The sequence below is a fragment of the Mauremys mutica genome, chromosome 3, assembly GCF_020497125.1.
Source record: "Mauremys mutica isolate MM-2020 ecotype Southern chromosome 3, ASM2049712v1, whole genome shotgun sequence".
Taxonomy (NCBI): Eukaryota; Metazoa; Chordata; order Testudines; family Geoemydidae; genus Mauremys; species Mauremys mutica.
In genome coordinates this window covers 47,140,416-47,166,275 of record NC_059074.1, presented here as the reverse complement: position 1 = coordinate 47,166,275, position 25,860 = coordinate 47,140,416, and the positions used below count along the sequence as shown (strand labels likewise).

The following is a 25,860-nucleotide window of genomic DNA, read 5'->3' as shown; positions in this document are numbered from 1 at the left end:
ATTGTATTTCCTCTGTTAAGTACAGGGAGAAACTGACACTGAGTGGTAACGATTGTTCACTTTTAAAAGGTGACCACTGAATGTGTATATAGATCAAGTCACACTCTGCTGCAATGCAGCTTCATCTCAGGTTGACTGCATCAGCTGCCAACCAACACATAAGGATTGCAAGGAAGAGCAGAATCTGTCGAGGAAACATAGAAAGAGAGAATACAAGTACCTACAGGAAAATGGAATTTGTTCAGGACTCTAGAGCTAAGACCCTATTTCTTACAGCAGGGGTTCTCAAGCTTTTTCTTTCTGAGCTCCCTCCCCACCATATTATAAAAATTCCACAGCCCAGCCGTGCCACAACAACTATTTTAATGCATATAAAAGCCAGGGCCAGCATTGTGGGGGAGGGTGTCGTAAACAGGGAAATTACTTGGGGTCTCATGCCACAGGGGTCCCCATTAAGCTAAGTTGCTCAGGCTTTGGCTTCACCCCCAGGTGGCAGAGCTTGGGCTCCCAGGATTTAGCACCACGCCTCCCGGCTTTGGCTTTCTGCCCTTGGCCCCAGCAAGTCTAACACTGGCCCTGCTTGCAAACCCCCTGAACCCTGCTTGCAGCCCCGGACCCCTGGTGAAGAACTGCTGTCTTACAGAAAGTATATTTGGACGTTTAAAGATTAGGAGCCTGATTCCCATTTCATTATACCCTCTTTACACCACTGGCCTGAAAGTGGGGGTAGATGTAATTTGCTCCCACCTCAGTGCCTCTCTACAGTGCCAGAGCTGTAGAAAGTGCCTTTGTATAAATGAGAATCAGGTGCTAGAAGTGGTTAGGTCCTAATTTTTAATGTCTCATGCTAAAACCAGCACCTCCTGCAGCACTGTGCTATCACCAGGATAAGGAATTAGTTCAGTGGCAGTTTAGAGGGAAGAATGTCATCTGGCATTCTGTTTGCTTCTTACTATTTTTATCTATTGAGCAATGTAGTTGGCAGTTTACAAACATAAAACAGAATGTCCCCTACTTCAAGGGTCTTACAGTCTAGCTGAAGCAACACTGAACTCTTTGATGGGCACCTTGTTTTTTAGGTTTCTCATAATTATGTTTATAACTGGGTTTTAAATACACACACCTACACATATATATGGTATATACGTGTGTATATATATATATATATATATATACACACACACACACACACAGACATACACCTTTAAAGAAAGATTGCACCAGACAAACTATGACCTTGCAAAACTATTGGCGAGGCTACCAAACCTGAAAACCAATGCCATAATAAGAGTTAGTCTTTTATTTTAGGTGTTTGTTTCTTTGAGGTGCCCATACAGTGTGGAGCATGTAAGAGGTATGTAAACATACTGTATTTCTTCTACTACTTCCGCTTATGATCAGTAAGGACATGAAAAACTGGGCTGGATTCATCAAAAGGTTAATACGTTTTTAAAGTTTTAATGGATAGCTTTCCTATTAGCTATTTTATGGAATCTCCAGTCATAATAGGGTCAGAAAAAGAACATCTGGGACATCCTGCTTTATAACCTGGGATTTCCATGTAGGTTACCCAAAGACAAACACAGAGATCTGATATTGAAATTCTTACATTTCCTTTAAAAAGTGAGTGTTCTTGTAAATTTCATTGTGTCTGTGAAGTGGGAGCCAATATGAAAAGCAGACTCTCAAAGATACATGAGAGCAGAATCCAGAATGCTGATAAACTACAGCTTATTGTAGTTTATTTTGTCTAATAAGGGCTAGATTATGGCCTAAAGCGAGATCCTGTACAAAGAGAGAGTGCACCATTCACTCCCATCTATGGATGACCAGCTTCACTAGCAGATGCAGAAGGAGTTGGGGAGAACCTATACCCTCCAGTCACAAGGTGTCTGGGTTTGCATAGGGGCACAAGGGGGAAAATGAAGGAATGTCCTCTCCATGCCCTCCTACACAACTAAAAAGGATGGGCTACCCCGCGGCCTTATGTGCATCTGCCATCATTTATCAGCTGAATCTAAACTCATATCTGCTATGTTTTAACATGGAACATTGTTTGTTCCTCCCTATTCACTAAACATTTGATCCGTTAGTAATTCATTAACACATGAGTTAATCTAGTGGCTTCTCGCTTCTGGGGCAACTGGTGCTCCATTATGCCATGTGGGTGGAGCATGAGCATTACAGAAGAGAAAAGGGAAAGAACTGGCTGCTTTATGATCACTGCCTGCTACACGATTCCCGGCTACTTCAACAACCACTGCTGCCTTACAAGAAGTGAGGGGAGCAGAAGAAGTGATAGCTAATAAGTTAGTAAATTTGAAATACTGAGCTGCTTTTCATACTTTGAATATGACATTAATTTTTTTCGCAGCAATGGTCAAGCAAGTTAAGCCCCCAAGGGTGGTTGGAACATTTATTTACTTCAGTGTCAGTCATTGTTCTCCTTCCCCCACCAACAAGAAATGAAGAGTTTAGTGATTCTTTTAAACAAATGTTGTAGTATATGTACAATCACCAAAGTTGACCATGATTTGGTAACTAAGATCCTTTTACAATGTAGACTCCTATATAAGAGAAGCCTCTGTGAATAATACCGGTAAATTCACTAGCAGATAAGTAATATCACCTTGTCCGATCAGTCCTCCCAAAGAGAGCACTGATCACAGTGCATCATTCATGTTGTTAGCCAGTCCTTCATCCACCAACTGGCCAGGCTGTCAGTGCCACCAGACACCTGATTGGCATAGCACACTGTAGCCCAGAACCCCTGAGCTCAAGTGATCTGCCAGCCTTAGCCTCCCAAGTAGCGGGATAACAGTCGCGTGCCACCACACCAGGTATAAGTAATGTAGCCATTTTAAATTTTCATAATTTCCTTTCATTTTAGGGTTGACCACTACACTAAATACTAAACAACTAAGAGTAAGAGAGTTACCATGGAAATATTGAGAGGGGCTCAGTAGAGATGGAGTTTGAATACCAGAAAAAAGCAGCTTAGTCAAAATGTATTCTATTTTTCACATACAGGGTAACAGATATTATTTAGAAAATAAAGATGGGAAGAGTACATAAAGTTGTTGATCTGTCAGCCATGTGTCTTTAGAACAATGGCCTAGGAAGGTATACACTTGAGGCATACATATCAGGGATAATACACATTTACCCTATATAAACTCAGGTATAGGATTCATACAGGTGAACAGACTTTATTTGAATTCTTCCAAACTCTGCATAGAAGGCCAGAGGCTACATTTTTTTTCATGCACTGCCAATCAAGTCTCCTATTGCTTGTCAGACCATCAAAAACTCATTAAGAAACTATGGCATGTATATTACTCTCTGTTTCCTTTATAAAAGCTTTGCTGTATATTTGATAGCAGCTATTGGAGAAAATTCCTAACTAACCCTTCCATGATCTGTGTGGACTCAAAGTATCACAAGTAAATTTTCATTTTCTAGATCTTTCATTTCTTGTAAGCTGCCTCATCAAGGACCAAATCTTTTGTTTCTTACTCAGGCAAAACTCCCTGTCACCAGGGTTCCTATCCCAGGGCACCCCCTAGGCCCCGGACCAGGCCCCAGCACTCATCCAGGCCTCTGCTCTGCAGAGTCCAGGTGTTCCTGTATGCCAGTCCTGTCTCACAAGGCTCTGTCCTCAGACTGAGCCCCAGATAGTCCACCCTCCTGGTGGTTGTCAACAAACCCACACCAACAAGTCATCCCCTAGATGTGGTAAAGCTCTCATCCAGAATGCTTCTGCAAAGCTGTGGGCCAAACTAAGGTCACCAGTAGTATAAAACAATAGTGGCATCCCTGGTGGAGCCACAACAGATCTGTGCTTCCTTCCTTCTTTCAGAGAGGGGTCTCCAGGCAGTGCTCAGCTGAGGACTTCTTGCCTTTAGCCAGTCTTTGCTCCAGGACCTGAGAACTGGAGACCTGCTCTCCTGACTGATGTGCCACCAGCTGAGCTGGGCTTCTCCCTTTTAAGCTCCTCTCTCCAATACTGACATCCCTCATAGATGTGGTGGGGCAGAGCTGCCTAAGCCCACATTAGCTCCTTAGCCCTGTGCTGCCCAGTGTGGGGTCTGTATATCCCATCATACTTCCATTGACTTCACTGGGACTGAGCACATCCAAATGAAAAATTCCTCGTGTTAGGAGGTCATATCCTAAGGTCATTTCTTGTTTGGTTTTACTGTCACAAAGTCACATGAGAACATTGAGATCACTGGGAACTTGAATAAAAACTGAATAAGGACATCAGGAGTTGAGCCTTGGACATCAAGAATCGTTCATTTTGTTAGACAGAGAAAGCAACAGGTCTTATTTTCTCTTTAAAAACGCTGAAGGACTGGATTTTCGGACTAGCATAGCTCTATTGAAGTAAAGGGATTTACATCAATTTGCACCAACTGAAGATCTGGCCAATTATGTTAAGAAAGAAGAAAATTATTTCCCCATCTACAGTTCCCTGGAGACTATCTGTGCTCCTTCCAGAAACATCAGAAGCTGAGTTTCTGAATGTATTCACAATTTATTTACCCTCTGGTTTAAATTCATCCATCTCCAAATAAACTAAACTCTGAGGGTATGGCTACACTGGCGAGTTGCAGCGCTGGAAAGCCTCCACCAGCGCTGCAATTAGTAAGTGGGCACACCTGCAGGGCACTTCCAGCGCTGCAACTCCCTGGCTGCAGCGCTGGCCATACACCTCACTCAGCATGGGGAATAAAGATTCCAGCGCTGGGTGCTGCAGCGCTGGTCATCAAGTGTGGCCACACACCAGCGCTGTGATTGGCCTCCAGGGTATAATGATGTATCCCAGAATGCTTTTATAAATTACTCTCTTTGTTTTGTTATGCAGCTTCTCTTTGTTTTGTTGTGAACTCCGAGCTCCGGAGCTCCGTTGATCCCGGAGCTGTTTATCTACAAACACAGCTCCTGTTTGCTGTGATCAATCTGTGAACAATCAAATGAGATAATGAGGCAGGCAGGGAGTGAGTGTTTGCTTGACAGAAACAGCGTGGGCAGAGGGGAGAAAGGGAGTCGTGTTGGCTGCAGGCTGTTTGCAGTTAAGAGTTAAGGGTAAGGGATCGGGAACATGTTCTGATTTTTCAAGTCAGGAAGCTAACACACAGTGTTGGCTCCAAAAATCCACTCTCTCTCTCTCCCCCCGCTCCCTGTCACACTACGCCCCACCCCACCCCCCTCTTTTGAAAAGCACCGTTGCTGGCACTTGAATGCTGGGATAGCTGCCCATAATGCATCACTCCCAACAGCGCTGCAAATGCTGCAAATGTGGCCACACACCAGCGCTGGTAGCTGTGAGTGTGGCCACACACCAGCGCTGGCCCTGCACAGCTGGACGACCAGCGCTGCAACTACCAGCGCTGCAGATTTGTAAGGCCACGTCTATACTTACCCGCCGGGTCGATGCGGCGAGTTCGACTTCTCGGAGTTCGAACTATCGCGTCTGATCTAGACGCGATAGTTCGAACTCCGGAAGCGCCGCGGTCGACTCCGGTACTCCACCGCGGCAGGAGGAGTTGCCAGAGTCGACCTTGGAGCCGCGGAGTTCGCTTCCGCGGCGTCTGGACGGTAAGTCATTCGAACTAGGGTAGTTCGAATTCAGCTACGTTATTCACGTAGCTGAATTCGCGTACCCTAGTTCGAACCAGGGGCTGTGTGTAGACCAGGGCTAAGTGTAGCCATACCCTGAGCACAATTTGTTAATATTTTCTTTAAAGTCCTAAATTTTGCCTGATATAAAATCATGTGCCATGTATAGGATAACAGAGGGTGTGTCTTCACAGCACAGTTAGCTTGAATGATAACTCAAGGGTTACCCTTAACTCAACTCCCATCCACACAAAACAATCTGTAGCTTGAGTTAAGTGGTGCTTTGAACTCAAACTCCCTGGCCAGTTGGGGTGGGGAGGGGAGCGGAAGGAGGGTGTGTTGCAGCTCAAGTTACAGCAACTCATCATCAGCTAATTCAATCTATCAGAGGGTAGCCGTGTTAGTCTGGTTCTGTAGAAGCAGCAAAGAATCCTGTGGCACCTTATAGACTAACAGACGTTTTGCAGCATGAGCTATCGTGGGTGAATACCCACTTCTTCGGATGCAAGTGGTGGAAATTTCCTGGGGCAGGTATATATAAGCAAGCAAGAAGCAAGCTAGAGATAACAAGGTTAGATCAATCAGGGTGGATGAGGCCCTGTTCTAGCAGTTGAGGTGTGAAAACCAAGGGAGGAGAAACTGGTTCTGTAATTGGCAAGCCATTCACAGTCTTTGTTTAGTGCTGCAAAACGTCTGTTAGTCTATAAGGTGCCACAGGATTCTTTGCTGCTAATTCAGTCTAATCATTCTGCTATACCAGTCACTCTGTGCTGCTAATCCAATCAGTCCAAGTGTGGTTTTGAAGTGGGCTCATTCTCACTTGAGTTAGTTAAGCGCAGTAACTCAAGTGTACTAACTGTTGCAGTGAAGACAAGCCCACAGAATGGGCCTTGCACCTTGAGTTGTCATTTACACCTGTGCAAAGACAATGAAAAATGACACTAAAATAAAACACAAGCATTTTACAGATCTTTTCACAGATGTAAATGACTGCATAAGATTCAAAGAAGGGAAAATTCACAAACCAGATCCTCAGCAGTAAATCAGTTTAGCTCCAAGATCCATTGATTTCAATGAAGCTATGCCAGTTTTCACAAGCTGAGAATCCAGCCCTACATCTTTAGATTGTGTTATGATGAGTAGATCAGAGAGGCAAGAAGAAAAAGATTAACAGATCTGCACCGGCTACTCACCTCCACCCCTACTAACAGCTCCCTTTATACATTCTCTCTGCTGTGAGACTCATACCCACTTTTAGCTAGAAATGTAGAACTATTGACTGTGGCAAAAGAGAGACGTTACTAATAATCCACAAAAAGCAGCCAGTAATTGACATCCATCACAAGCTGAATTGGATGACCACATCCCAAAAGAGATAGCAAGTAAAAGTTGACATGCACATTCCCACCCACACAGGAGAGTTAAAATAATAACATACCTGGTGTTGTTTTGGGGAACAGGTAGCACTGTGCGACAGTACAGCACATTGTGTCTCAGGAACATTCAGGTCACCATGAGGTTTGCTTGACTCACTACCAGAAGAAATATGGGAGGTAGCCAATAACTGGCATCTCGCATGCCCAGTGCCATGACCTACAGAAGGCTGCTGAACATTGTTTCTGGAAACGGTTTCTTCATCTCCTTCATCAGAGTCCGTAATAAAGACAAACTCAGCCTTGAAAAGGTCACTCTCCTGCATTTCTCCTTTGCTCGTCTTATATCCTTTTGGCTGGAAAATCTTTTGGCTGGTGCCTGTGTGATAGGTGGATTCACTGTCTTGCCTGATTCCACTTTTTAAGGTCAGGTCATCAGAGCCTATGGTAGACTGCAAAACACATTAAAATAAATTCTAATTTAGCTGAATATTATTTGTTCTCCATAAAAACAGAAGGAACCTTTAGTTTGCAGCACTACTGGCACTATGCTACCAATCTCCCAGAAGATAAGCCAAGATCTCAAGCTCCAGCCTAGGCTGGGTGTGTCCGAGAGGCAGAAGTTGGTTGTTCTATTGTTCCACTAGCATGCTTTCCCACTCCCAGCACCTTCTCTCCCACCAACACACTGGCCCATACATTAAGTCTGTTATAATGGGAGACACTTGTCACCTTTCTAGCTACTTAACATAGAAATGGGAGACTCAAGTCAAAATGATAGATTGGATTTGATGTTGGGAATAACATTGCAATTTGGAGGGAAGATGGGGTGCAGTCAATCAGAATGAGCAGTGAGGCCAGCCTAAAGCAGACATGGGGATGGAATTCTGACTGTGGGATCCACAAGAGCAGACAATACCGCTCACAACTATCTGACAGAGAAATCTGGGGCAAAACCCAGACATAGCAACAAAGTAACAAAGGACCTGAATCCAGGCCATTCTTTGGAAAGAGGAAACAAAGAATCTGAGGTCAGGGAGCTTTATTGTACATTTAAGGGTAAGCATTTTAGCACAAAGCACAATTGTTCTTTTTACAGCGAATAACATTCTGCTTTTTCAGTTTCTAGTATTTAACCCGGCAAGTGCAGCAGTAGTATTATCCTTTGTATATGTCTTATGCATTGCTGAGTCACCCAATATTTGAAACTATTGATATATTTTGTTTCTCTAGAAGAAGGGATCAGGCAGATGAATGGATGTATGAGATAAATCACCAGTACGGCTTATATATGCATGCTCTGTAAGGGGCATGCTACAGAATTAGATTCCCATTGGTTGCAATGGGAGTTACAGGGAAATAAGTTCTTTCGAAAATCAGACCACTTATTTAGATATCTAAATACGAGCTTGGGTGACTCGGCCATGCTCAGTTTTGAAAAGAGAATAAAAGGAGGTATGAAGGTCCTAATGCTGCTCAGCCTACGTGAGTGCTGCCTGTATTAGAACGTGATGGACACAGAACTCAGGGAAACCTGATTCTGCATACTGAGAGCACTGCTAGTCAGGGGTGCCGAAACGGAGGGGGGAGGTCATGGGGCCATAGTCCCATCACTTTTAAATGTGGGAGTGTCAGGGGAAGAGGCAGAGGAAGGACCTTGGGAGAAAGGGGTGGAGCAAGGTCAGGGCCTGGGGTGAACAGGTGGGGTGAAGGTGGGGCCTCAGGAGAAGGGGCGGAGCATGTGGGGGGTGGGCATGGTTCGGGTGCCGGTCCCCCCCCACACACACACTTCTAGGGAGTTTCTGGCACTCCTGCTGCTAGTAGCAGCTACACGGTCAAAGGAAGGAGGAAGTAACTAAGTGACTATTTGCAAGATGAGGATTACATTTAAACTCAACCTCCTCAGACATGCCCATTCTCTGCCCACATTCCACTTTTTTTTAATGTTGTGCCCTGGGGAGAGGATGTTCAAAGCGCTTGAGCCTTCCATTCCGTTCAGGAACTATTCCTAGTGCTGCGCACTACTTGCCCCCATGTGTAGCTTATGTTTACTTAAACTGGAGTGCCACCAAATTGCATTCCCGGCTATGTAGCATACAAGGACTTGAAGGGCCAAGACCAAAAGGAGTGTGGAAATTAATCAAAGGATCATATTTATTCTTTCAAATAACACAAGAATAAATGAAAAGCAAAGGAAATATGTCCCTGTGCAGCGTAATGTGAGCCTAGGGAATTCACTAGCCTGGGAAATCACTGAGGCAAATGGTTTAGCAGCATTTTTTTAAATTATTTATATATGATCAAGAGGAACATTTGTAGTTTTACTAGCTAAATTCAAAAGTTACACAGGATATTGGTCTGCAGGAGATAAGATGATCACCAGCTGAAGTCAGTAAGACATGTCCTCTATGCTGTTCAGCAGTTGCACTTCAAAGACTGTCCCAGTTAGCAAAGGATACCTGCTTCCTGTGGTACTCCCCATTTCAAGTGTAGGGCACCCATCTCAAACTCATAGGAAGTTTCAAAACAGAAGAAACAAATTTTACTGCATTTCTTATCATGGTGGCTAAGTCCATAAATGGCTATTAGCCAGGATGGGTAAGAATGGTGTCCCTAGCCTCTGTTCATCAGAGGATGGAGATGGATGGCACGAGAGATATCACTTGATCATTGCCTGTTAGGTTCACTCCCTCTGGGGCACCTGGCATTGGCCACTGTCGGTAGACAGATACTGGGCTAGATGGACCTTTGGTCTGACCCAGTACAGCCGTTCTTATGTTATGTTCTTATGCAGTATTTTTGCAGAATTAGAATAATTATGGGAACTGGCATCTTCATATGGAGCATCCAATGGTGACCATTGCTGAAGTCAGGATTCTGTGACTTACTATTGGTGTATTCCACTATGATAATTCGAATGTACCTATTCATGTCCCCTTTCCACCCTCATCACATCATCATGATATATAATTTCATAATTGGCAGAACACATTATGGAGATGGGGAGTGGTTTACTTTAGGTATAAACTCTGCCAAAGGTAAAATACCTTATTAGGCAGACCATCAGTCTGCTCCATTATAGCAACTCCCATGTTTCTATGTATATTGCATGGCTGCTTCTCTGATGGTCCTGGAATTTACAATCAAACTCCAACAGGGAAAAGGTTAAGGAGGAACAATGCCAGTTCAGTGATGGTCAGGAAGACTTTTCCATACCTTTCAAGTAAATGTAAAACTGTCAATATAAAATCCTACCCTATTTATAATTTCTTGACTGCTTTCATTGTTTGGCTCCTCTGATGTTCTCACCAGTTCACAGACATCTACAACCTGAAAGTGAGTTGGAAGTTGTCCGATAGATGGAACAAATGTGAAGGTCAAAGATCTAGTTCCGGATTCTCCAGAGGGGACCTACAAGATACATAACGAATGCAGCTTTTAATCTTGATGGAGATTATTTTTATCAAAGAAGAAAGAGTCTGATTAATTCTTATGAATGATCCAATACACATCCTCATGCCTTATGCTTATTTCACTGGCTTTACTGCTGATGAATGGGTTTTCTGTCCTAGCAATATAAGTATTTTCTAATCAAATCTGAAAAATTATTTCCATAAATGACAAAATTTTGTCCTGGCTCAAACCTAGTGCCATCATATTGAATTGGTACAGTTGCATTGTGGGTATCTCCGCGGTAAGTTTGGCCCACAGTTTGATGTTCCATAATTCTCCTGCATCAGCACTCCACTAGTCTGCCTGTGCCACTGTGTAACTCCACTGCATAACTCCACTGCATTCAGCAAATTTACACCAGCCTGAACACAGGCTATGGCCAAAAAGCCTTTTGCTTATGAACGGACCACAAACTGAAACAGTTGTTTTAGAAACAAGACACCCTTTAACTGTAGCAAATGACGTAGGAATAGAGCTGGCAGCTTAATGGAACCACAATCATTTATCACGGCTTTCTCTTAAAACAATTACGTCCTAACTAAAATCAATGCACACAAGTGGTTTACCTGTGAAAATAATTTGGGAAACAGAAGAAAACCCAAACTTGCTTCATTGTTTTTGCCATACCACTAGTATGTGCAAATGCCACACTTCCTAGAGCAAAAGTTGACATGGAGCCAATGCCAACCATGGATGAGTTTGGGGATGAATTCTGTTTCCAGGAGAGTCCCAGGCAAATAGAGGTTACAGTATACTTCCTCCCTCACCTCCACGTCAGGGCCATCCAGTCCCACAGGCCAATTGTCTAGGTATATGGGAAGGTGTCAGGGTAAGCCATGGCCCCACCTCCTTCTTATCCTTTCCTGCCCATTTGGGGTACCACAAAAAGTCTGGGAAGGAAGAGTGCAGGCTGGGGTCAAGAGGGTGGGGCTGTACAGTTTTCGCCTCAGCACATAACGGGGATTCCACCTAAAAGACAGACAGCACAAGACTTTCCACAGTCCCCACAATCAGTGAAATCCCCCTTCACAGGAGGTCCTGGGAGGCAAGTGCTGGCAGAAGAAGCCTGTGTAATGAAGCTGGAATAAAGCTGTCTTGCCAGCAGAGACTGGTGAGAGGAGCTGCAAACAGCCCCTCTAGTGTGAAGCCTCAACAGGACCTCATAGCAGATCTGGGGACAACTATGGATCAGATTCCATTGATACTTCCATGAGTGGGTAAAGGGTGCAAGCCCATCCTCCTGATGGAAGAATATGGAAAGAATTCATGGAATTTATCTCTAAAATCTGACTTCAGAATTGTAGCAGTTAATCTAATTTTCAGACAAAATAATAATACAGATCTAAACTGAATTGAATTATGCTGTAGCATAATAGCAGCAATCTGTGAGGTTTTTCCCCCTGTGGTTTTCTCATTTACAATGAAACACAAATTTGAGCAACATGCTACTCATTATACGCCTTTGTAATTTGCATCTGTAAGCAAGTAGCAATTTTTGGGACATAGAGACGAAAAACACTAATATAACTCAAAGCAAGACTAGCCTTGTAGCTGCCAGGATGTTAAAAATGATAAACACAGATTTTCAGCTAAAAATTTAAGTAGATGTTGATTTCATTATCAGAAAACTGCCTCCTATATGACCTACACAAAGCAATCAGATTATTTACACAGCCATGGCCCACTGGAGTTTGTTTTGCAGTTTATGATAAGAGCCTTATTCTCCAAGACACAGTCAAGAACAGTTTTATATTTCATCAGATCTAATGAGCAATGTTTTAAGACCTTCATAAGGTAAAGGCACTGAACACATGGCAGTCATCTCAATGCTTATGAACAATATGACCTCACAAGTCAAACTGGACCCTTTTGTTCACAAATTCATGTGAATGTGCTATACATTCTAGAATTGCTTATTGCTTCCGGATGCAGGTTACAAAGGGATGGGGGAAAGAGAGAGCCTGAGCCCCAGCATCAGCAAGCAGGGCTGACTGGGAATGCATGGAAGAACAAGGTACATGACCTATAGGCTCCTGCAGAGGGGAGTGAATGCTAGATACTTTTTTCATGGGGAGCTCTGGGTGGTATTTTTCTTCAAGGAGCCACAAACACTTCTTACAGTTTGCCCTGCAACAAGGCAGCTCTGCGTTTCCCCAGTGGGGGGCCTGTGTTTCAATCTGGACCTTGGTCTTCATGAATCAGAGATGCAATTATCAGCTAGGCAGCTTGGCAATTAGTTTGCATGCAATAGAATACTTAGTTCTTGCTCCTGCAAACAGGGACACATGCAAACTATCCTGTTGATTTTGGGACTACTCATGTTGTCATGAACATACAGCTAAGGGTAGCATAAAATCCCTTCTTTACCTGTAATGGGTTAAGAAGCTCAAATAACCTGGTTGGCACCAGACCAAAAGGACCAATAAGAGGAGAAGATACTTTCAAATCTGTGGGGGAAGGTTTTTGCTTTGTGCTCTGTGTTGTTCTCTCTGAGACAAAGAGAGAGACCAAACAAGTAATCCAGCTCCTACTGAAATGATACATATAATATTACAGAAATAGTAAGTAATAGCAAGGAAATACATTAGATTATCTTTTGTTTTAGCTTGTGAATTTTCCCTAGGTTAAGAGGGAGGTTTATTCCTGTTTTTTTTTTAACTTTAAAGTTTTGCCTAGAGGGGAATCCTCTGTGTTTTGAATCTTTTTGTTACCCTGTAAAGTTATCTTCCATCCTGATTTTATAGAGGTGATTCTTTTATCTTTTTTTTAAATAAACTTCTTTTAAGAATCTGATTGTTTTTCAGTGTCCTAAAGACTCAAGGGGGTTGATCTGTGCTCGCTTTGTAACCAGTTGGTGAGGATATTATTCTCAAGCCTCCCCGGAAAGGGGGTGTAGGGGCTTGGGGGGATATTTGGGGGGAGGTAGGGCTCCAAGTGGCCCTCTCTGAATGTTTTTTTAAATCACTCGGTGATGGCAGCGATACCAAGGGCAAGGAAGGAATTTGTGCCTTGGGGAAGTTTTTAACCTAAGGTGGTAGAAATAAGCTTAGGGGGGGTCTTTCATGTGGGTCCCCACATCTGTACCCCAGCGTTCAGAGTGGAGAGGGAACCCTGACACATCTGCATAAAGTTAAGCATGCACATATTTGTTTTCAGGATCCGGTGACTAGAATGCAGTCTGGTCTGTAATCACCACACCAAGACCACTAGTACTTTTCAGAACGAGCACTATCATCCATGCATATTGCATTTCCTTAGCTCTTCTTTGTTCCATAATCTCTGTGAGTAACATTTCAAGAAGTGGAAGGATAAATGTGTAAAATGATTTATAGAAACTTACAAAAGACTGTTATCACCAGGGACTTTCCTGAGCAAATATTTATGATGGTATTTGCGATCACCTTCGCTCAAGCTGGGGCATCAATCATATTAGCTAGCTGTTGAGTGAGCTTTGTAAAGCTGACGCCATCCATCACAGTCTTTAGAGCACCTGGCTCTTCACTGCAATCTGCTGCAGGCAGCCTTTCAAATCCTCTTTTAAAACACATATGGATTTTGTATGGATCTGTGATTGTTCTTTACCTTTCCAACTCTAGTTAAGAAGTGAAGGTACTGCAGCACCCTTGCTACCTGACACAGTTGCTAATGCTTTCCCTTGTTACCTCCCACTTGTAATGCAGTTGTTTGACACTTGATATCGGATATATTGTATGATCAGACATGGAGGTAACATTAATATGTAATAGGGGCTATTAATTAGTTTTCAGACTCATAATTTTTAAAGGCTCAACGAAGCAGAGAGAGAATACCACATACACAAAGAGCCAGCATTTATAGACATATTTTTAAAAAATTAAAAAACATTTTGTACAACTAAGCTCACAATCATTTATGTGCATACTTCCAAACAAGAAGTCGGAATATAAGGACTAGTGCATTATACTGTGGCATCCTTCTGATATTGAATATAGCCCAGCTCAGATTCCCTGGGCCTGATCTGCCACTGGTATACCACCGGTATATCTCCATTGTTTTGGTGCAAAACTGGATTAAAACACTGGCGAAAGCCTGTTTAACTTAAATATATGATGGAATTAACCATCACAATTAATAGAAAGATAAAATTATATTTGAAAAATTAAATTTAAGAGGTTTGTGCAAGATGTTTGCATTATAGACTAGACAGCATCATCCACCAACTACTCCATGATGTTCATTCACCACAGTTTTCTTCTTTGGAGGATGGCATTAAATTGATGCTTGTTTGAATTCAACATATTTTAATTTTGTTAAAAATTAGATTGTGTCGACCTCCAATTAGAATTTTTTCTTATGTTGTATAGCCTCAGGCTAATACAGGAAGTTTCAAGTAGTCACATATTGCATAGGACAGTATGCGGTGCCACACTTCCTGTTGATTCACTCAGACTTGCAAACAGACATAGGAACTTGTAGTGAATACAACCATGATCATGCAAATCAGGCTAAGTTATACTAGCAACAGAACTAGAAGATACATGATAAACAGAACTGGTCAGAAATCCAATATTTTTCATTAGAAAAATCCCCTTTTCAACTGAAAAATGGGTTTTCCATGGGAACTTTCGAAACACAGTGAAAAATGTCATTTCATTTGTTTTTCAAAACACATTTTAAAATGAATATTTTCATTTCTATTTGAGTTCAAATGTGGCTTCAGTTTAGATTTTGGAAACAAAGATTTCCACTTTCCATTTCAGAGTAATAGAAAGAAAAAGAGTAAAAATCAAGAAATAATACAGAAAGAAAATAATGGGATGGATAGAATGGTAAGACATGGAAGGAGAGGGAAAAGTGGGTGAAGAAATGTGAGCAGGGCATACATAAAATAAGGCACATCACTTTTAGGCAAGTGACTTTAATTAACTTATTTATACTTCCTTACTTTGCTGTACTTTCCTAGCAGACATTCCAGATCTCTGAAAGTTTGAAGGAAATGGATAGGATGGCTTTTGTTGGCACTTACATAATATTTCTGTTACTAGCGTCTCTGGATTCTATAGGTTACTAATCTGAGAAAATAGGCTAGAATTCATCAGAGTACATACAAAAACCTGCAGCAGCCTGGGGTCTAGACTCCAGAGTCCAAAAATAACCGCAGAATGAATTCAATGGCCCACACACCCAGCTGGCCTAACTCCATTGGAACCCAGGAGTTATGGCAGCAATGAATTTGGCCCACAATGTTTATTCAAGAAAACATTAAATAATCACTTTTTGTATTTATCTGTCCCGCTCTATTCACAATGAGATAATTGCCTAGCTTTAATTGTGCCTTTTTATCTGATTTAGGCCTTTGAAGAATATCAACATTTAGCATAATCTGAATATTTTTTTCCATGTAGTATTTCTGCTGGAAAGATCCAGGCTGCAACATAACAGAGTGCTTAGTAGTTATACAAGAAATTTATGGTAAATGATTTCCAGGGTTTCCTTTCTTTGCCCCTAGTAATGCAGAATTAACATGTTCTGTTTCCCATGAGTCTGAGGATAATAAATGAATCTCTGCATTAAATGTCCCTCTCTCCTTTATAATTTCTTCAAATTGCATTCTTGTGAATTAAATTTAATCTCAGTGACTAGTTCCTTTAGATTTCCTTCATGACTGAAGACTGTTAGTATGAAATTGACCACTGTAGCTGAAGTAACAATCTTTTCCAGCTATTTGTTAAAGTAATCAAGTTCAAAATTAGCAGAATGGCAGTTCACTGCCACTGTCAGCAAGTCTAACGATTTTAATGGCAAATATTTCCTTTCATGAGTTTTAATTTATTTAATTAAAGGAAAGAGACAGAAATACCTCAATGTCTAATAACAAAGTAACAACTATCAAAGATATGTTATTAGATACATTCATATGTACAGATATGTTATTAGAGATATACATTAAAACCCATAAGAGGAAATGTTAGCTATTAAAATAGTTAGACTTCCCAACACAGTAGCAGTGAACTGCCATTCTGCTAATATTGAAAATTGATAACTTTAGCAAATAGCTGGAAAAGATGGTTACGTTAACAACAGTAATGAATTTCATATTAACAATCTTCAGTCATGAAGGAAATCACAGACTAAATTTAATTCACAACAATGCAATCTGAAGAAATTAAGGAGCGAGAGAGAGAGATAACACAGAGATGCCACTGCTTGCATCCGAAGAAGTGGGTATTCACCCACGAAATCTCATGCTGCAAAACGTCTGTTAGTCTATAAGGTGCCACAGGATTCTTTGCTGCTTCTACAGAACCAGACTAACACGGCTACCCCTCTGATACCAGAGATTAATTTATTATCCTGATGGGGAAAGTAACAAGTTACCCAACTGGTGAGTATTTCTGGAGCACTTCTGTCTTATTGCTATTGATTAATGTTGGGGGACAAAAACAGAGCACTTTTCTGTGCTGGGAATTTGCCATCAAATTTGACAGCACTCTGGGCTGGTTTACTGGTTTGCTGTGTTTGAAACATAGGCTTTGTTGCCAACTGTCAGTGCTAAGTTGCCCTGCAATTAGGTGGGTTAATGCCTGCTTCCTTTCAGGGATCTTTAATATGATCTTTATATCATCAACAATCTACAACCTATCCTGGAAAATGATCCCTCACTCTCACAGACCTTGGAAGGCAGGCCAGTGCTCGCTTACAGACAGCCCCCAACCTGAAGCAAATACTCACCAGCAACTACACACCACACCATAGAAACACTAACCCAGGAACCAATCCCTGTAACAAACCTCATTGCCTACTCTGTCCCCAGATCTACTCTAGCGACACCATCAGAGGACCCAACCACATGAGCCACACCATCAGGGGCTCATTGACCTGCACATCTACTGATGTGATATATGCCATCATGTGCCAGCAGTGCCCCTCTGCCATGTACATTGGCCAACCGGACAATCTCTATGTAAAAAAATAAATGGACACAAATCAGACATGAGGAATGGTAACAGACAAAACCAGTAGGAGAACACTTCAGTCTCCCTGGACATTCTATAACAGACTTAAAAGTAGCCATCCTTCAACAAAAAAAACTTCAAAAACAGACTTCAAAGAGAAACTGCAGAACTAAAATTCATTTGCAAATTTAACACCATTTATTTGGGCTTGAATAGGGACTGGGATTGGCTGGCTCACTACAAAAGCAACTTTCCCTCTCTTGGTATTGACACCTCCTCATCAATTATTGGGAGTGGACCACATCCAACCTGATTGAATTGGCCTTGTTAACATTGGTTCTCCACTTGTGAGGTAACTCCCTTCTCTTCATGTGTCAGTATAATAATGCCTGTATCTATAATTTTCACTCCCTGCATCTGAAGAAGTGGGTTTTTTACCCACAAAAGCTTATGCCCAAATAAATCTGTTAGTCTTTAAGGTGCCATCAGTCTCTTCATTGTTAATATGAGAGCATTTCAGGGCTTTTTGAATAGGGCAGCGATTAGAGGCAGCTGAATGAGATAGGATGAGTCACTGTTCCAGCTGTGGTGGGGGCCAGGTTACAAAAAGCACACAGGCTCTCAGTGGCTGGTAAAATGAAGAGAATTAGCTAGCTGAGTTCACCAGTGAAGGAAAGCAGGGAGTTATAATGAAGTACCTGCAATGGGAAGAAAATGGTATGCTGTCCACACCACAGTTAGCTCTTCTTCTGCCTGCATCTGTGAGGGGTCCTGACCAGAAAGCTATCCTGACCCTGGAAGCTTCTACTCAGCCTCTGGTCCTAACTTGCTGGGAATGAAGTCTGCATGTCCCTGCTGATGAAAGCCAGGCACAGGGAACCACCCAGGGGAATTAATATTAAGAAAAAGAGGGAAGGAATACAAGCCAGAATAGGGAAAGAACAGGTTAAAGTAAATTTAAATAAGTTAGATGTATTCAAGTTGGCACAACTTGATGAAATTCATGCTAGGATACTTAAGGGACTAGCTGAAGCAATCTCAGAACCATTAGCAATTATCTTTAAGAACTCAGGGAAGATGGCTGAGATCTCAGAGGACTGGAGAAGGGCAAACATAGCGCCTATCTTCAAAAAGGGAAACAAAGAGGACCAGTCAGCCTAACTTCAATACCCTGAAAGCTACTGGAACCGATTAGTAAACAATCAGTTAAGTACCTAGCAGATAATAAGGTAATAAGTAATAGCCAATGTAGATTTGTCAAGAACAAATCATGCCAAATCAACCTAATTTCTTTCTCTGACAGCACTACTGGCCTAGAGTACAGGGGGGAAGCAGTCGTTATTTTAGTCCAGGGCATACCTCAGAATCAATCTTGTACCTTTTGTAGACAAAACACTAAGCCCACCTATTATTACAGATGCAAATACTTATGCCTCATCTTCCAGATAGTTAGCTTTTACTGGGTAAAGTGAGAGAGAAGAAATCTACAGCAATATTAAGAACATAAGAATGGCGGTACTGGGTCAGACCAAAGGTTCATCCAGCCCAGTATTCTGTCTACCGACAGTGGCCAATGCCAGGTGCCCCAGAGGGAATGAACCTAACAGGTAATGATCAAGTGATCTGTCTCCTGCCATCCATCTCCACCCTCTGACAAACAGAGGCTAGGGACACCATTCCTTACCCCCTCCTGGCTAATAGCCATTAATGGGTATCTATTAATCACCTTGATGAAAATAGCAGGCCAAGCCAGGCTCAAATCAGTTACACCAAAGCAAACACAAACATCAGGCAGTGATGTCATATTAGAAGGCAAAAACTTCAAGAAAGCAGAACAGTTGGTTTACCTGGGCAGCACCATACTAGCCAACAGAGACCTCAAGAAAGAAGTGACATCAAGGATAGGAAAGGTATCCACAACATTCACTAAATTCAGCAATGTATGGAAATCAAAGATATACTCAGTACCAAAACAAAACTGAGATTTTGCAACTCAAATGTAATCTCAGTGCTAACATACAGCTGTGAGAGCTGGAAATCTATTTAAATGTTAGATAGAAACTAGATGCCTTTGTAAATAAGTGCCTACAAAAGATTCTGAGCATTGAATGGAGACACTATTGCCAATGAAGAGATTCAAGAAATTACAGACCAGCAGCTCATCTCCACAAGAATAGAAGGTAGTGTTGGACAGGTTTGGGGCATGTACTCCAGATTCCAATATGCAGATTCACTCATGAAGCTGTCAAATGGAAATCAACTGTGTGAGGAAACAAGGATGCTCAAGAGAAACCTTAGCAAGAACCCTTAGCAGGCAGGGCAGAACAGTCAATCTCAACAGCATAGAGCAGAAAGAAGCAGCAGCCAATGACAGGGAGGAATGGAAAACATTCCTTTTGGCTCTGTGCACCAGCTTTGCTGCCAGATGGATGTAATTAATAAGAGGGATATAATAAAACTTACCTAAGTACAAAAGTGTTGTGAAAATTTATATCTCTAAAGAACTAGAAAATAGTTGGATAAAAGGTGTTCTAGAATCTGTTATTTGACATGCAGGTGAAATAGTTCCTTTCAACAATAAAATATTTAAATTAATTTTGCTAGTGTATTTCATACAACTGTAGCTGTTGTTTCAGACTTGTCGACATGGGTTGAAGCAAGCAATGCACTCAAAGGGTAAAGATAGTTTTATGGCTAAAGCACAGCATATAATAAAAAAACAATACGGCTCTTCTCCTGTCTCTGCCGAAGACTTGCTGTGTGATCTTGGGCAAGTCACTTACTTCTGTGATTCACTTTCCTTCTTGTAAAATGGGGATAAACAGTGGGATTGTGATGTTTAACTCAGTGTTCATCAGGCACTGAGATCCTTCGCTGTAAGATGCTCTATAAGTGTGAAGTATTATTTTTGCACTCATTAGATCAGCATTTCTCAAACGGAGAGTCCCAAAAGGGTGTCAAAAGACTATTGTAGGGGAGTCACGAAAGTAGTGGCTGCTGGCCAGGTGCCCAGCTCTGAAGGCAGCGTCACCGCTAGCAGCAGAACAGAAATAAGGGTATCATGATATGGGGGAGTTGTCACTATTTGGGAGGCAGGGGTCATCACAGCCTGAAATACTTTCCAAAGAGTTCCCAGCAAAAAAAGTTTGAAATCCTCTGCACTAGATAATCCAAAGCCTCTTGTTTCAGCTGCAGTGTGGAGACTTATATATATAATATTGTATTGTGCTGCAAGCAGGAACCCCGAGGGTTTTGAACTGGCCTTCATTCTGCTAACAGTACTATAGCAAAAACAACGAGGAGTAAGATGCCACCGGACTCCTCATTGTTTTTGTGGATACAGACTAACACGGCTACCTCTCTGATACTTAGTGCTATAGCAGTAAGAGTTTCAAAATTAACTTCAACTGGATGTTTGCCTGTGAGAAAACTGCATTACACTCCTACAATGTAGAGCTGTAGTTCCACCTGTCCTCTCCCAGGGTAAGTCACACAATGTTCTAGGAGTGCTCTCTCATGATTTTCCATCACATAATTTTTCTTATTTTCCTATTCTAAAAGCTACACCTACTATCTCTTAAGGAAACATAATTATCAAGTCAAGCATAGAGAACAGAAATAAATCTCTGCTTATATCTGTCATGGTTGAGAGATCAGTCCTCCGGGATGATGTTAATGAGGAACTTTAATTTAATTTTACGTCAGCATGTTTCAGTCATTTGCACTTTAGTTTCTAAACATGTCTAGATGGTTGGGTGCCAGAGGGAGTTCACCATAATTGCTTCTCCTCTCAGCAAATTCAGTACCACATCTGCATGCATCTTAGCACTGGTCTTCCAACATGGCCTACTGTGATATTCTCACTGCCAGTCATTTCACAGTGGTTACCTAATGTGCCACAGCTTCCATACACATTCAACTCCCATCAGAATTAAAATCATGATGTTTCCTGTGCTTCAATACTAGGGCCCCTGGAGGATCAGCATTAGAGATACCAGCATGATGCTTCCAGTAGGGAGGAGCACTTCTTCTGCGGGAGGTTATGCGGTTTGATACCCAGCTGAGGCACATTTTTGAATTTATTTTTCAGGGATTACTTTTCTATTGATAATTGGTGATATTATTAAAAACACAATGGTATTTTTTTTTAAAATGGGAAAGGACCCCATTTTTTAAGAAGACAGCTCCAACTGGATCCAACTCCCCACGCTCTGTGTGAAGCCCAACACCGGCTTTGGCAAGTGCCCATGTGCATGTGTGGAGAAGAGGGGGTCAGGTCACTGTAACAACAATGCTAGGCACTAGCCACACCAGGCATTCCCAACAGTGGTCTCATGTAACATCTTTTCAGGTTTCCATTTGACAGGAAATACTGTGTGAACTGTTACATTTAAAAATTAAAAGTAATCTCAGTAGACGTGTGAGGCACAGGAAACTCTAGCTAACTAGCGCTATCCTTTATTTGGGATTAGAATGTTTGCTATAAGTATTGGGCCAAAATCATCCCTCAGCCCCAGGAAGTGCAGAGTGAATTCTTCCTCCACCTGTGGAGACATCTGCAGCAGAAGAGGAGTCATCCCTGCGGGAGGGCAGACAGCAATTTCACTGCACTAGGAATTTCACTGGGGGAGGTTTAAATAACATCTGGGGCTGTGATGTGCACCTCCCAGTTCCCAACTCCCTCCAGGTCCTGTCCAGCTCTGCCCACTCTGTGGGTTGACCAGCTTGGAGTGGGGCCATAGGTGCTTTGCACTACTCTATCCTGCTCCTTTTGGACTTTCCACCACTCAGGCCCCACAATCTAGAGTCTGCTAATGAAACCAAGGCAATGAATTGTGTCAAATGATTGTCAGTGTCCAAGGGGGGTAGAAATATTAGTCTGAGGGCAAGACTACACCACTGCTCTACATCGGCACAACTGCACTGATGCAGCTGCACTGCTGTAGCACATCTGGTGAAGCCACGCTATGACAATGAGAGAGCGCTCTTCCATTGGCACAGTTACTCCATCTCAGCTAGAAGCATAAGCTATGTCGGCAGGATAGTGTCTCCCACCTACGTAGCGCCAGTGTGGACAGCACAGATCTTGTGTTGCTCGGGCGAGAGGGCTTTTTCACACCTCTGAGTGAGGTAAGTTAGATCGAATTAACCGGTAGTGTAGACCTGCCCTGAGTAGACAATATTTTTTCCTCTTCTTATATTTGAGTGAACTTGTTGCTGAAAGTGAAGCATTAATAGTATTGTTGAAAGTATGACACAGGGTGGGCAGGTACTGCAAACTCCCTAAAATATAACTCTATCCAAGACACCTCAGTACTGACTTAAAACGTCCTGAATGTCCAGGCCTCAGCCGCTTGTCAGGATGAAGTTAATGATCATGTTGAATTGTGCCAACAAAGGAAGGGTAGGATTGTCAGGACTTCGGGCCTGCAGATGGCCCTGGGACCAGTTAGCTGACCTGCAGTGGAACATCCTGATCAGGCTGGGAGGTGTCACTAGGCCTGTGCTTAAGCCCAGTGGCTGCTCCATACTAATGCCTGCAGCTGTGATTGCCTCTGTGCCTGCCTTGTTCCAGCCTTGCTTCAGCTGTATTCCTGTCCTGCCCCAGTCTTCCTGTTCTGGTGAGTCTTGCTCCAATCCTTGGCTTGAATCCTGCTCCAACCATTAGGCATGACTGCCCATGCCTGGTTGGAGAGAAGGATGACATCACAGATAGCCTTGTCCTGTATTTCTTACTCAGGCAAAATTCCCATCAAAACAAAGGCAGTTTTGCCCCTCGTTAAGAATTGCTGACTCAGGCCCCAAATTCATGCTCACCTATACTGTTTTGCTGAAGTTAAAAGGCAAATTCCATCATTGTACATAAAAGAGAAAGGGTACGATCACACACAAGTTGGGTTTAACTGTCTATATCATAGGCACTACTTTCATTTGTCCCCCAACCTGCACCTCTGCTCTCATTTTAGTCTTACTGTCTCCTCTTCCCTATAAACATCCCTAATTCTGTCAACCCACTGCTCCCATTTGTTTTTTTTTAAATTTACTTTCACTACAGCTGATAAAATAAGGTAAAATTATTTATTTATGTGGATTTTTTCATATTTTGGTTAAAAAGTTTTCAAAAACAAAAAAAATGGTTTGAGGATTTGGGGCTTTGATGAAAACTTGAAAAATGTGGACAAGTTTCTGTTTCCTCAAAAAGTAACTTTTTGCCCCCCAAAAAACAGATAAAAATATTCAGCGTTCTGCCCCTCCTATGCTTCAGACTTTCTCCCTCTCCTCATCTACAAACTTCTTTCAATCCCTCCTTAAAACATCAGCTTTTCACCAGATATCTCCTCTTTTCTTCTGAACTGCAGACCTGTGCCATGCCTTATATTTGGGCATCTTTTTAAGACTGCAAATTCATGGGTTTTCTGAGTTGCTGTACCCAGCAGCCCAGCTGAAAGGCTGCTGCTAACAATACCCCTGAGAAAAATCTGGTCTATTCCTTAGGGATTTGTGTTCTCCTGTCTTCTGATCCTTTCAAAAGACACAGGGAGAAAAAAAAACCTGGCTGGAGGGTTTCTCTCTGCAACCCCCAAACCTGCTTTTCCTGTTGGATGGGAATGTACTTTGGCGAGCACCTCAGCCTGTTTCCCCCCTTGGGAACACAGATCAATTCACAGAGGAGGAACCTCCCCCCTCCTCCCTCTCTCCAGCCTGTTCTGGAGACAGAGGTACCTGGATTCAAACGCCTTGAATCTCACACACACAGGGAAGCAGCCCACTTCCCCCTCCCCTTCCCCTGAATTTCCCCAAGGGAAGGAATTAACCAAGTCCAAAGAAAAGAAAAGAATTTATTAAAGAATAAAAAGAAAAATACAGAATCTCTATGAGCCCAAGCTGGACACTCATAGGGTATAACCTTATCAATCTCTGGAGAGAATCCCCTCTCCCCCTTTTCTCAGTAAAAGCAATATCAGCAAACAGGAATAAAACATTTCCTTTAGCAAACACACAATTGCAAATATAGAAATCAAATCATAAGACTAATTCGCCTTTCTAATTAATACTCACTATTAATTAGTAGAAACTACTCCAGGAGAACTTGGAGACATGACTGTCTTCTGTTAAACCCAAAAACAGTTCTCACACAGACAAAGGCTTCCCTCCACAGAGATTTGAAAAAATCTTATCTCTGATTGGTCCTCTGGTCAGGTGGTCACCAGGTACTACATGTTAACCCTTTACAGGTAAAACAGACCTTAACCCTTAACTATCTGTTTATGACAATGGGGCAGGGAACCAATGGGTATAAAGAGCTGTATACATTTACAGCACTATGGCTTGGATTTTCAAAGGAGTCTCAAGGCTTGTCTACAGGGTGAGTTATTCATGATTAAACCCATGATTCGTCCAGAATAAGAGTAATTTATTCCAATTATCTTAATTCAGTGGATTAGGCAAAGCATCAGTTGTATGACCAGAGTCTAAGGGTCTGCCCAGCCTTCTACCGCATAACCAGGCAGCTATGAGTGTCTGACACAACCATCTACCACAAGTGCTTGGTCTTACAAAACAGAAATCCATGTATTACAAAGTACAACTGAGCCCTAAACGTGTTCTCATTAACACTATTTCAGACCAATGAAACATTTTGTAAGATACCAGAGATTAAATGTTTTGGTCCTTAACTGAGCACAAATGAAGTAAATTGGGATTTTGTTCTATTAAGGACTGCAGCCAGATGTAATTAACAATAGATTTAAAGCCAGATTTTTTACATTAGAAACAATAATCTCAAAATATTTACTGCATAACAAAACCCAATATCAATCCTTCAGTTGTCTCTACAAGGTATTTTACAAAGATGCAAAGTAGCACGATCTACAAAAAAAAATCTTCTTACCCGTTCTGTGCTAAGGAAACTCAGTGGACTGGTGACTTGTATGTCTGTTTTTCCAAATTGCTGTCCATGTGTAGGATGCAGCTTGCGGTGGGGAAAAAAGGACAGGTTTTAAAAAACAATATGGATATGTATGATCAATTGAAGGAGAGATGATATTTTTCCACTGTTCAGCAATGATTTCTAGAGAGACTTCTAGTAAGATATTTTCTGAATAGGTGTGTGTGGGCCTAAAAGAATTTTGGATACAAAGAGACATTGTTCAAGCACCCAACTACTAAAATGTAATATGGTAAATATGAAATTATTGTTTGCTTCTTTAATACATTACAGGGAGCTGAGGGTGTTAGCATATAATATCCATTTCTTCTTTGATTGGGCTAGTCATTAAAAGTAGTTGGTTTTTAAACATTTGATATTTCACTTGAATTGTAAAGTTACATGCCAAATATACTCTATGTGTATCAGTGCCACCACTGAAGTAATACATCCTGAGTGGATTCATTTGGGTTATGGATTTACTTATTTACAGGAACAGCTGTACATGTTGTGATGACATCATTTTACTAAATGTTCCTTTAATATGAAA

General features: G+C 41.9%; 1 protein-coding gene across 1 annotated transcript in view; it reads right to left on the bottom strand.

Moving 5' to 3' along the window:
- LOC123366201 (muscular LMNA interacting protein) overlaps window positions 1-25,860 on the bottom strand; it is a 159,776-nt gene that overhangs the window by 89,891 nt on the left and 44,025 nt on the right. Inside the window, exons 2-4 of the mRNA XM_045009425.1 lie at window positions 25,275-25,355; window positions 10,251-10,406; window positions 7,061-7,447 (exon numbers count right to left, since the gene is read on the bottom strand). Coding sequence (XP_044865360.1) covers window positions 7,061-7,447; window positions 10,251-10,406; window positions 25,275-25,355 — 624 coding nt within the window. The remainder of the gene's footprint in view (window positions 1-7,060; window positions 7,448-10,250; window positions 10,407-25,274; window positions 25,356-25,860) is intronic.